At 58.6% G+C, this 12,024-nt stretch overlaps 6 protein-coding genes across 6 annotated transcripts; 4 read left to right on the top strand and 2 right to left on the bottom strand.

Moving 5' to 3' along the window:
* Nucleotides 1-379: 379 nt before the first annotated feature.
* UBC4 (uncharacterized protein) lies at nt 380-1,768 on the bottom strand (the record flags this gene model as incomplete). Its single annotated transcript, XM_060600365.1, has 9 exons — nt 380-392; nt 435-490; nt 536-606; nt 645-793; nt 830-864; nt 914-1,009; nt 1,088-1,138; nt 1,299-1,390; nt 1,738-1,768. The coding sequence occupies 9 exons, from the start codon at nt 1,766-1,768 to the stop codon at nt 380-382; spliced, it is 594 nt and encodes a 197-aa protein (XP_060456966.1).
* A 902-nt stretch (nt 1,769-2,670) lies between these two features.
* On the top strand, nt 2,671-4,975 carry CcaverHIS019_0405200 (uncharacterized protein; the record flags this gene model as incomplete). Its single annotated transcript, XM_060600364.1, has 6 exons — nt 2,671-3,002; nt 3,038-3,546; nt 3,582-3,746; nt 3,782-3,933; nt 3,968-4,180; nt 4,214-4,975. The coding sequence occupies 6 exons, from the start codon at nt 2,671-2,673 to the stop codon at nt 4,973-4,975; spliced, it is 2,133 nt and encodes a 710-aa protein (XP_060456965.1).
* Nucleotides 4,976-5,175: 200 nt separating this feature from the next.
* Nucleotides 5,176-5,973, top strand: CcaverHIS019_0405190 (uncharacterized protein; the record flags this gene model as incomplete). Its single annotated transcript, XM_060600363.1, has 3 exons — nt 5,176-5,265; nt 5,301-5,600; nt 5,854-5,973. The coding sequence occupies 3 exons, from the start codon at nt 5,176-5,178 to the stop codon at nt 5,971-5,973; spliced, it is 510 nt and encodes a 169-aa protein (XP_060456964.1).
* A 209-nt stretch (nt 5,974-6,182) lies between these two features.
* On the bottom strand, nt 6,183-7,446 carry CcaverHIS019_0405180 (uncharacterized protein; the record flags this gene model as incomplete). The annotated part of the gene is made up of 5 exons (XM_060600362.1): nt 6,183-6,307; nt 6,386-6,878; nt 6,916-7,045; nt 7,078-7,408; nt 7,443-7,446. 5 exons carry the CDS (start codon nt 7,444-7,446, stop codon nt 6,183-6,185), a joined length of 1,083 nt encoding a protein of 360 aa, XP_060456963.1.
* Nucleotides 7,447-9,574: 2,128 nt separating this feature from the next.
* On the top strand, nt 9,575-11,047 carry CcaverHIS019_0405170 (uncharacterized protein; the record flags this gene model as incomplete). The annotated part of the gene is made up of 5 exons (XM_060600361.1): nt 9,575-10,262; nt 10,345-10,549; nt 10,596-10,774; nt 10,805-10,923; nt 10,958-11,047. The coding sequence occupies 5 exons, from the start codon at nt 9,575-9,577 to the stop codon at nt 11,045-11,047; spliced, it is 1,281 nt and encodes a 426-aa protein (XP_060456962.1).
* Nucleotides 11,048-11,057: 10 nt separating this feature from the next.
* On the top strand, nt 11,058-11,570 carry CcaverHIS019_0405160 (uncharacterized protein; the record flags this gene model as incomplete). Its single annotated transcript, XM_060600360.1, has 5 exons — nt 11,058-11,104; nt 11,138-11,316; nt 11,355-11,368; nt 11,410-11,481; nt 11,547-11,570. The coding sequence occupies 5 exons, from the start codon at nt 11,058-11,060 to the stop codon at nt 11,568-11,570; spliced, it is 336 nt and encodes a 111-aa protein (XP_060456961.1).
* Between the last annotated feature and the right edge of the window lie 454 nt (nt 11,571-12,024).

The raw sequence follows: 12,024 nt of genomic DNA, 5'->3' as shown, positions 1-12,024 counted from the left end.
GTTCCTGCTCGAACCCGGGCCTCTTGGACCTCTCGGGTCGCGCGACGTGACACTAGCCGGAGGGCGATTGTAAATGAAGAAACGTACGCCGTGGCGCAGAGGCGTTCGGTCCAGGTCAAAACTAACGCCCCTCTGCGTCTCCTCTACGTTGCACACTTCGGTACAGTCAGCAGGCACTACTACGGCGCTGGCAAGAAATTTCTCGCGTCTTGCTCCTCCACTTCCGCTAGCAGCTTGCCACCACACACCCAACGTCATTCCACCGCAACAGACTGCGACATGTGATGCAACAGACCACAACTAGTCATCGTGAAGGGAAGAGCTCTCGCGCATGGCATGGAACAAGTCCACGGAACGTGTCACCACCAACTCGACGCTATTACGTCGCATACCTGTTGCGTCAGCTGCGTCCTGCTCATCGCCTTTCTACTCACTTGTGGGTCCATTCCCGAGCCGTCGCCTCGTAACGCGCACGGTCCGTCTTGTAGGTCTGTTTGGGTCAGCCGGTCCTTTGACATCGCTCGGTGCAACTTACGTGCGCAATCTCGGGGACAAGGGGGTCGTCGGGGTTGGGGTCGGTAAGCATGGAGCAGATCGAAAGGAGGACTGAGGAGTTAGGAGAGCGTAACACTCGCTTAGCGTACCCTTCGAAATGGTCAGCGCAGGGCTCCACTGGTCTCGCAGAATGTCAAGGCAGATGGAGCCGTTGGCGTTGATGTTGGGGTGGTAGATCTTGGTCGTGAACGAGACCTTGGGAGGCTTGAAGGGGTAGTCCGTGGGGAAGGTGAGGGAGCTGGCGTTAGTAGACTATCACGAGGTTCTTACCAACAGGAAGAAGACACCACCCGAGTACGGCGAGTCGGCCTGGGTCGTCAGCGATCGCACCTTGCGACGTGTCATCTGTGCAACTCACAGGACCCATGATAGTCGCCTGCCATTGAAAGAGGTTGTCGCCGATGGGACCCGCCGAGCACGAGGAAGGGGGGTCGCGCCCGAGGTCGATGAGCTCCTGTCGTGTGAGTATGCTTCTGACGTGTTGCGTGGGGCCGTGCGTGTCGGGCCCGATATCCCCCTGCCGTATGCTCACCTTGTTAATGCGCTTCAGGGCCATGTTGACAGTGCTCGCTGATGCAGACGGCTGGAAGGGAAGAAAGAAAGTGCAGTGGCAAGATTGATCGATCGCAAAACCGGACGGCAAAGGAGGATCAGTCAGCACAGCAAAATAGGGGGCCGGGAAGCGATGCCGAGGCGATGTGGGACAGAAGGGGAGAGATGGTGGTTGTGGTGAGTTAGCTCACAAAGGTGACGCGCGAGAATGTGTTGAGATCAAGTTGTGAAGAGTGATGAAGCAAGATGGCGAATGTGAAGGAGTAGTTGAGGATGCCGATTGCTGAATGGAGAGTGAGCGTGCCCCGCCAGGCCACCAGCCAGGACAGTCAGGAAAGTGCACTACGTCTATTGCAGTGTACAGTAAGAGTAGGTCCTAGGTAATAGGTATAGTAGTCGCATGGGCGGCTACGCTGGGCAAACCACCAACAGAAGCGAGGTTGGCCCTGTAGCCCAATGCACCCACTCACCCTGGCTTCCCGCCCCTGGACGACTGAACCCGTCTCTGGCGCCTTGCTCACTACACGGAATTAGAAAATTCTCCGCCTGTGGCAGAGCAAAACACAACCACCCACCAAGTTCCAGCGAATTCGACTTGTGTTTTGATTAGAATCCCGCGTTTCGTCTTACTCATCCCTCCCATACTTCCCATATTCGGCATTGCGCATCTTGTCCAGCTGATTACTTGCTACTACTGCTGACGCGAGGCTAATGCAATCTGACTGTCGTCTCTGCAGAAGGGACAGAGGAGGACCAGATGGACGCTTCGCCGCCACTCGGGCCGGCTCGCCCCCCAGAGCTCGAGCCGTCGCACAACCATTGTACAGTGGTGCAGCGGGTGAATACTGAGCAGAGACAGAGTATCACACTGGTCTTGGCCATTTCCACAGCATGCACAGCTACATTTGACGACGGTGCGCGACAGAGTAATGACGGAACGACATTCTATATGCGACTCAGAGAAATGCCTTTGCAAGTCCCAACTAGTCGGCAATCAGCTAGATATCAGGCGGCTCGTCTGTCAAGAGCACGCTGTCGTCTGTTCAAGGTTGTCAGAAGAGGTGGATAGAGCACAATGTATTGCGGAAGTGGCGAGTGGTAATGATGTCACTTGCGGCCCGATCAGCCGGAGCTTAGAGAGTGTACATAGAGCGGGCCAGGGTCAGAGTTAGGTGGAGGTTGGGCGACGGGAGTAAATTCAATGGGGGTGGTCCGGTAAGCAAAGCGCGTAGCCACCACCCAAGGACAAGGTAGAGAGTTGAGTGAGAGGGGGCCTAGCCGACCGCCTCAAGCCTCATTCTAGCTTGTCCTTCAATCCAGTCTTCTCTACTATACACTCCTCACCTCTGTTAATCAAGTCATCCACATCGACACTGCACACATCACCCATCACTACTCTTCAACTCTTATCCTGACCGCGTCACCCTCCTTGCTTTTCCCGCTTGAAGAGCTCCTCTCTACCCCACCCTAGCAGAGTTCCAAGTCTGTCTGGCCCCAGTCGGCTCGACCCACCGTCACCGCCGTCCCGCAGCAGACGCGCAGTCCATCCGCTGCCCTTCACCCATGTCTGTATTGCGGAGGTCGTCCTCGCCTCTGTCATCGGCATCGCCGTCGCCACCGCAGGTCCCGACCGGAGCTAGCACGGCGCCGCTCACTGCCCTCAACCTTGGGCCATCCGCGGCAGCAGACGACGAACCAGGCATCGTAGGCGGCAGTAGCCCGACGACATTAACCGAGCCTCTCACAGAGAGCGACCTCACAGAGGACGAGGAGGAGATGGACGAGCCGACCAACGAGCTTGTCACGCCCGACGACGACGCGTTGGACGCGCTGTCGGACATTGGCGACGAGGACGAAGCTGATGGCGACGCGGCGGCCATCACCCACGCCAGACAGTGAGTGCGAATAGTTGAGCATGCTGACGCAAAAGTTCACCCGAGGGTTCTCCACTCTCGCCGTCGCCCTCCCTCACCCCGCCGCCCCCTTCCGACCCGCCCCATCCCGAAGCCCTTCCTTCCTCGCCAAGCGCGGCGGCCGATGTCGCCCATGGCGCCACAATCGTCGAACCGCACGATGACGACGACGACGATGATGATGATGACGCAGTGCTCGCTGACAACTCGGCACCTGAGGATCGCGGAGCGAGCAAAGCAGGAGAGGACAGCGGCGACGAGGAATTGACCCCCGCAGCAGAGGAAGCGGACGGCGACATCACCATGCGCGCAGCGGATGCGGCAGATGAAGCAGCTGCCGAGAACGACGACGCCGTCGAAGCTCTAGACAGCTCTATCAAGCAGGAAGCAGGCGATGGCGACATCGATCTGGAGGATGAGCACGCAGAAGCTGAGGTGCAGGCGGAAGAAGCACCAGAGGAGGCGGAGGAGGAAGCGGAGGCCGAGGCTGAAGAGGAGGCTGATGAGACAGACGCGGCAGATACAGGTGGGTGTATCGCTCTGGGCAATGCTAACGACCAGCCACAGTGCTGTTTCGGGCCGGGCACTCGTCCCACGCGCCGTTACCCACGCCAGCTGCGATCCGCGCGCTGTTCGCCCTCGAGGTCAAGTTTGCAGCTCTGCGTGACCGCCTCTACGTTGAGCGGCTGGAGGAGGCTGCGCGTGAAGAGGAGATGGTCCTCAACGGTGAGAGTGGCTGCGACGACGTTGCTGACATCCAGGGACGCATCCCGCTCTGGTCCAGCTGAACCACACGTTGCAAACACGGCGCGAGCGGCTGCACGAAGTGGCGTCGCGGAGACACCAAGAGTCGATCAAGGACCTCTGTACCTGGCGCAAGATCGAGGACAAGATTTCCTGGTCGACATGGACTGTGAGTTGACGTCAGAAGAGGCGCTGACATTCAGGACCAACGAGACCAACTTCACTGGGACGAGTTTGAGGCGACGTGGAGCAAGCGCAGGCGCCTTGCTCGCGAGAAGAACGAACTGGAGACACCCAAGGTCCACCGGCCCGTTCCTCGCGTTGACCGGCCACCGAAGCCCTTCGACTGGTCTGCAGGTGCTGTGCCACCAAGACTGTCGGCTGAAGACGCATTGAGAGACCTTCGACTTATGGACGTGGGTGATGGGCACTGATCAAGCTAACGGCAGGCGCGACGACTGCAGCAGCAACAACAACAAGCAGCATCGCGACATGCGTCGCCGATGTACGGGTCGTATGCTCAGCCATCAACCTCGATGTACCCTTACCAGGCTGCGCAACATCCAGCAAACTTCCTGCAGGGTGACCAGGCGCACGCCGACAGGCGGCACCTGGAAGCCCAGACGCAACGACCACCGCAGCAATCACACAGGCAGCCCGCTGCGAGCCAGCACGCAGCGCAGCCACACGCTCCCCCACCAGAAGTGTCACGAATGCCCGCGGCCTCTGCAGCCGGGCCATCACGACCACAGCCACAGGCATCACAACGCAAGGTGGACCCCTACTCAATTCCACCACGGCGCGAAGTGCCAGCGCAAATGCCAGCGCAGACGAACGGCGACGGGCGGATGAACGGACACGCTGCGCGACAGGCGCCACGTCCCCTGGCAGCAGCGGCAGGGAGTGCCGCCCCAGCCCAATCCGCAACTGATACCAAGCCGGTTGTCACTTCAGCAGCACAGCCCGAGCGTCCTGCATCACGCTACCCCGGGTTCACCGACTTTCTCTCTGGTGGATCAGCGCCACAGAACTCGTTTCAGCACCATCTGAATGCCCCCAGCAAGCCTGCGCAGGCTGGGAACAGCTCGCCTGCGCAGGCTGGGAACAGCTCGCCTGCGCAGGCTGGGAACAGCTCGCCTGCACCTGGTGCCCCACTCGTGCGCCCCGCATTCTCGCCACAAGTACCGGCAGGGAGCGCTCAGCGCAGTTGATAATCTGATAGTCGTATGTCACGCATAGTACATATTTCCACAGCGCCCACGGACAATGCAGGTTGTGCTCTGGCTATAGTAATGGTGGTGAGGAATGAGGATAGGGAATGAGGTCATGCCGAATCTCCCTATTGGCCATGGGCGGAATTGAGGAGTGGCCGACAAACAGCACGTTCAATCTCTCCATCGCACAAATCACCATGACGAACGCACTCGCTCCCTTCACGCTCAAGGGCTTCTACCTCCTCACGTGGGGTACGGCGCTGGGCACCAACGCGTGGCACATTGTGGTGAGTATCCTAAATGGCTGGCCATCTGACCCCAGTCCATGCACAAGGCCTTCTCGACGCTTGACCGCGAGTCGTTCGCGCACCTCCAGGCGCGCATGCACCCGGCGTACTTTGGCACATCGACACTGCTTACGGGCGCACTCCTAGCCACACACCTCTACTTCCACCCTGTTCTGCTGCGCCGCGCCGCGTGGTGGGGCATCGAGGAGGGCGTGCAGGGTCTGCTGATTGTCGCAGCGTTTGTACCGCAGCTCATCAACTGGGTCGCTGTTGGACCGCGCGCTATCAGGCTCGCGTACGAGCGCCACCGCGCTGAGCGCGCGGGCAAGGATACTGTAAGTGGGGGAGAGAGGAGCGGGAGGGAACAGGAGGGGACAGGAGGGGAAGGGCAGGAGGGGAAGGGCAGGAGGGGAAGGGCAGGAGGGGAAGGGCAGGAGGGGAAGGGCAGGAGGGGAAGGGCAGGAGGAGAAGGGCAGAACACGAAGAGTAGAGGAGGAGTATAGGACGAGGAAAGGGGGAAGTGGAGTTGATGACCGGCCGCAGAAAGAGGGAGGATGAGAGCAGAAGCAGATCGATCGCTAACCCCAGCCCGCCCAGGACCTTGCTGCCGCCACCTCGGCCGTCTCGACCGTCCACGGTGTCAGCAGCGCACTCAACCTCGTATCTGGGCTTTCGCTCGCCGCCCTCGGTCTCGCCGTCAGCATGTAGAGTCGTAATTACTCGTAGGATTGCATGAACGCCGTTGGGTCTATGATAATGTACAGAACGCGGTCGCGGGCAAGGGCACGGTCTTTCGTCTAAGCGCCTCCACATTGCTCGGCACAAAGTGGAAGCGCGAGTGAGCAATTCAATGTGGGCGTATCTCTCCAGCGCGGACGCCAAACTGTCGGTGGCTAATCTAATGAAGATCATGTCGGTTAGTAGCCAGGGTAGCCTTGCCGCCCAGGTGCCGGCGAGTGTGAGGAAAAGTTGGCCTGCTGCAGAGGCGGTGTTGGCTGGCCAAAGCCGCCATCTGCCATGACCTGGGCACGCACATCTGCATCTGCGCGTTAGCTGCATCCGAAGAGCCCAAACGTGGGCTTGTCGTGCTTTGTCTCTCAGCGCGAGATTTGCCACTCACAAGGGTCGCTGTATGCCATCTGCATAGTGCGGCTTTGCTCCATGCGGGCACCAGGCATGTCGCCGTCGAACGCACCATACGCGTCGACACTGGGACGCGACATGGCCGCCTGCTCCTGCTGCGCAAACACACCGGGGCGGCCGTAGCTGTAAGGCCGCGGCTGGGCGTAGACGTCGTCGACACGCTGGGGTGCCGGCGAGGCCTCGTACTTGTCTGCGAAGACGTCGTCGTCACCGACGCTCGAGTAAGGGCGGTCCATGCCGGACTCGAGGCGGGTGGGTGAGGACGGTGGGATGAAAGCGGGCTCCCTGTGGTCCTGGCGGTCCTTGCGGAACGCGAGGCCGGATAAGATGAGAAGGCCGACCCACGCGGCGAGAGCGAGCCAGTCGATGACTGCGGACGCCTTCTTCGTACGGCACCAACTGCCGAGGCCGTTCTTGTAGTCGTCTCCCAGGTCCTTGGCGTGCTTGTCATCATCGGGGTTCTTGCAGCCCTGCTGTTAGCTTCCATGTCAGTGACTGGATACTCACCGGGTTGCTCCAGGCGCTGATGGTCACGATGAAGGTCGCGATAGCCTGAAGGATCGTCCCGAACGCGTGGAGGATGAACATTGCGCGTGGTTGCGCGAGGAACCTTGCGATGTTGCGTCCCTTGTCCCAGCTGCTGTCAGCGGAGCAGATCCCTAAGCCTACCGGTGATAAATTAAGGGGATGGAGAAGATGACGATAATAAGCAAAAAGGCAAGCAAGAGGAGGAACAGCGTAAAGCCTGTTCCTCCAGAGACGCCGAACCACTTTCCCTGGAAAGCCGCCACAGCCGCCATTGTGCAGATGGCGAGGAAGGTAAAGAAGATGACAGCCGAGTGCAGGAGAATGCTGTGCATCGACAGGCTCGGGTTGTTGTACGTGACAGCGGGAACGTCATCGTCGGTTGCGTTGCGCAGGTGCTGGAGCCCACCGTCGTTGTTGTTGCTAGAGGACATTGCGCCTGAGAGCTTGTAGCGCGTATCCTTCAGTCGTTGCACTGGTGTCAGGCGTCATCAAGTAAGCCATCTCACTCATGTTGGGCACGCAAGCAATGTGTTGTCACTTCTGACAGTAGTGTGAATGAGGACGAGAGATGTGGCAAGGTGGCGACTTTAGATGTAGAGTTGTTGGCTGACAGTGAGAGCAAGGAGTGGTAATGAGGCAGTGTTTATCCACTTGTTGGGTAGGCTGCGGGTTCCTCCTAACGGAACCAAATTTTGCAGAGACGCGGCTGCTTTGAGGCGATGAAATGACGTTCCACGCACAAATTCCCTGATTTTGTGCTGTACACTAAATGTCTTGGCCAATCCTAGCGCACCCTCTCCTTCAACTGCGCGACTGTGACATCATCACTCGCATACACTACCAACATCAACACGGCTCTGGAACACGGCCACGTCTTTCACATGCTCGGACAAGGGGGATGTCGTTCCCCCGCCGTCTTGTTCTCGCCCCTCAACCCCTTCTCACCAGATCACCATGAAGTCGAGGGGCAACTCAACCTCGTCTGGCTCCCGGCTCGGTCTACAATTTGCGAGACATTCGTCTGTCTCGCGCCGACCTCAGCGTCAGTGGGGCCCTTGGGTGGTGGCATGACATGTACTGTAGGAGTACAGGCTCACGCCAACCCCAGTGCTTGACCAAACACGGCTGGCGTCAGGCATCTCGGCCCACACCCTCGTGCTCAGAGCAGGTACTCCTTAACACCCACAAGACTGCCCTACAAGACTGCCCTCGTCGGACCAGCTGGTGGCTCCGCAGCAATGGGCGTGGGTTCCATAAGGCCAGCCACGGACAGACAACTAGCGTCCATTTCGCAGTTACGACATCAAATAACCGATGCGTCAACCTTCCAGAGGCGGGCCAAAGCGAGTGTCCCGTCTCCTCGCCTCTCCAAATGTCTCCAAGTCCTGTTGACTCTCTGTTGCGCCCATTACCGGCGAGTTCCACTGGGGCAAACTGACCCACTGAGAGACTGATGGGAGCGCTGGGGGAGCTTGGGTCCCAGCTGACATCCAAATGGTCATCGAAAGGGGGAAACTCCACCAGGCTGTCTTGGGAATGGATCACTTTCGGCACACTGGCTGCAACAGGCATACCAGCCATTAGTGAGCACACAGCCCTACATTCAACTAGTTGAATCTGGAGGTGAGGGCTGTCGATGACGCCTTGTTGGACCGCACTTTGACGATCTTGGCTGACGCGTTCCAACTAGTGAGCGGCACGCCCTTCGGATCTTTGGGGGACAAAGCGGAACTCGGCTGCTTGTTAGGTTGATGGATATGGTAGCGACGAGAGTGGGGGCCATCCCACGCGGCAAGGACGTATGAGGAATGGGACACGCGCTCAAAACGCAGTAGGGATGTTTACCAACAGTCACCGCTGACAAAGTGGCGCGAGAAGAAGGAGCCCCATCCGTCTGAAAAGGGAGATGTGTCGGAGTGAGGTGCACCCATGAGAGGTTACCGGCCATGGCGACCTGGAGCTGGAACCCCATGGTCGACGTTTCGCTAGGCAGTGCAGAATCCTCATGCGACACCAACGTCTATCGTAACGTATTCACTTAATCGTCTAGACATTCTGTTGGAGCCCGCAGATACAATTCACGTCTGTTACACAGCAATGCCCCCCCCGGGGGGTCAGGGTCAAGTGCCTGAACCCTGCCTAGACTCTGCTTTTCACCTGTGCAATCCGCGGTTTTGTCAAATGCGGATGATGTCTGATGCTTGCTTAAAAGTCGCGTCTTTGTACATAAAATTCTGTGGAACAAATGTTACAGACCTATGCATTCGACCAGCTACCAGCCCCGACTTAAGGTCTAGCATGAACTGCTCTTGGCTGCGCACTGTCAAGCGAAATGCTCACCTTCCGGGAATGAGGGTTCTCAAAATGGGGTGCTGGAACGTGGAAGGTGTCTTGGCACACGCCCTGCTTGTGGTGGGTGCAACACCGCACCGCCTCTCAGCCGCCGCAAAGATGATGGTGGTCCGTGATCGCACCTCCGCTTCTCACGTCTCTTCTTTCTTCATCCATTAATCACACGTCGACCTTGACTCTCCACGATCCTTCCCCCCCCCTCCTCTAACCCGTACCTCGCGCACGCAGGAGCGCTCTCGACTTGACCTTGCGTCTCCCATACCCGTCTTCTCCCGCCCGACACCCCATGTCCAACTCATTCCCGCCTCAACTGGAGCGCAAGAACTCAGATCCTGGGCCCTACGCGCCGCTCTTGGGAAGCACCGCCCCGCCAGACTCCAACGTGAGCCAGTACCAGACGGGGTACTATGACAGGGCCCCCGCGAAAGAGTTGGACAAGATGGCCCCACAGGATTACCGCGACCCGTACAGCGAACCTCACCGGCAGAACAGCGACCCATACCGCCAAAACAGCGACAACTATAGACAGGACGACTACTCGCCAGACAACTACCGCGATCCATACAATTTCGAGCATGGCCGATATGACGAGCGGCCGTACCGCAACGACGCGTTTGACCCTCAGCGGCGCGACGAGCCGGACCCTTTTGCGCGCTCGCCCAGCCGGGAGGCGCGTCACCATGAGAGAGCCGGAGGCGATCCATACGCCCCCGACAACTATAATGCGTATGGGAACAGTGGTAGTAACGGCGACATGGAGCTTCGACCTATGGGACCTCAAAAGACCAACCGCTTGATGACACCGCCCTCTGCGCTGAGCGCCAAGGATTCGCTGCTGTTTGCCACTGGGCTCGATCGCGTGTTCCGTCTCGTGGGAGTGAAGATGGGAGAGTCGGCCGACCAGGTCGTCCAGCGCCGCCGACAGGGCATGCCTGGGCAACGGTGGCCGGTTATGGCGTATCTGTTGACAGTCAGTGAGTACTTCGGGCGGTTGCGTGGTCTGTTTAGTTCTGGGACGACCCCCGCTTTGTGTGACTCGCGGCCAGCTAACTCCAGTCATGTGCGCCGTCATGGTGTACGAGCTCGTCGCCAACAGCAAAGCGCAGGGCTCACCAATCTCGACCAAGCCCTATTTCAACTTTATGATCGGTCCGTCTTCAACTGTGCTGATCAACATCGGCGCGCGCTTTGCACCGTGCATGCGCCTCGTCCCTGGCATTCAACCCAGCCTCCAGATGGCGTGCCCTTCCAACACGGCCAAGTGAGCCCCCCCTCCCCAACCCCCCCCTAGGCCCAAGCTAACGTAGCCCTCCCACCGAGCTCTGCACGGTCGAGGAGATCTGCGGGCACGGCGGGTTCCCAAGCGGCGTGCCAGACCAGTCGTGGCGTTTCTTCAGTCCCATCTTCCTGCACGTCGGCATCATCCATCTCCTCGTCAACATGTTTGCGCAGGTGACGATGAACGGCCCAATGGAGCGCATGATGGGTAGGTGGCGTTTGGGCGCGCTGACGTCAGGCACTATCCCTTGGCTGATCGTGTACATTGCTGGCGGTATCTACGGCAACATACTGGGTGGAAGCTTCTCGCTCGCCGGTATCCCATCGGCAGGTGCCAGTGGTGCCATCTTTGCGATCGTAGGTGGCATGTGTAGGCGGGCCTGACCTACAGGAAGCGTGCGCGATTGTCGACCTTGCGTTGCACTGGAAGTACGAGGCGCGTCCAAAGTTCAAGGCAAGTGGCACAGCCGTCGAGGTCTAACCTGCAGGCCATGATGTTCGCGCTCGAGTTTGTACTCATCTTTGCAATGGGCTACATGTGAGTTTCGGCGGTATCGGGTTGACGTAACAGCCCGTTTGGTGTCGACGGCCTCGCCCACCTGGGTGGCTTCGCGATGGGCCTGATGCTCGGTATTATCCTAGTCCCTTCGACGCCTGAGACGAAGCGTTACCGAATGATTGTGTGGGGATGCCGCATCGTGGCGCTGCCGCTAGCTATTCTGGCTTTTGCTTTGACTGCCAAGAACTTTTGTGAGTACCCTCGTTGTGAACCTGGCTGACATTCACAGATAGCGAAGACCCGGTAAGCCGATCAACCGAACGCATGTGATAATCTGACCTCAGAATGCGGCCTGCACCTGGTGCCGGTACCTCTCCTGCATCCCCACGTCGGCCAACAACCAGTGCAAGGGCACGGTAAGTTAACCGGGTCACGTTGGCCTTTGTTGCAGCGAGGCACTCGTATCTGATCTGACTCTCAGGGATTGACCATGAGTTCAACTTAGCGACGTAGAACTCGGAGATTGCGAGACCGAGGAATGTGGGCCCTTGGTAGACGGAGGGTGTAGAGAACCTGGCGTCCCTCGCGTGGCATCTAGATAGAGCTACGCTGGAAAATGTCGTACCTAAACACCAGTCTCGCTCTGTAACTGGCTAGATAACATGAACATGACATTTGTGTATAGCAAAATAATGGTAACATGAGCGCGGATGATTTGTGTTTGGGCCTGCAGGCTGCAGGCTCGAGCGCATGCACATGCACACATGTGCTCTTCTGGAAACACGTTTGTGCGTTCTTGCGCGGTTCTGATAATCTTCTGGGTCTGTGCCCCGCGCGCCACTTTTCCATGGGCCGCCACGGTCCACCATGGGGCCGATGCTCGTCTGCAATGAGAATGGGGATTGTACCACCACGACCGATTATCCATTGAGTATACGGATGTTCCGATATCTATAATT

This window comes from Cutaneotrichosporon cavernicola, assembly GCF_030864355.1.
Source record: "Cutaneotrichosporon cavernicola HIS019 DNA, chromosome: 4".
NCBI classification, from domain to species: Eukaryota; Fungi; Basidiomycota; class Tremellomycetes; order Trichosporonales; family Trichosporonaceae; genus Cutaneotrichosporon; species Cutaneotrichosporon cavernicola.
The sequence above is the reverse complement of the archived record's forward strand: the minus strand, read 5'-3'. Positions and strand labels throughout refer to the sequence as shown.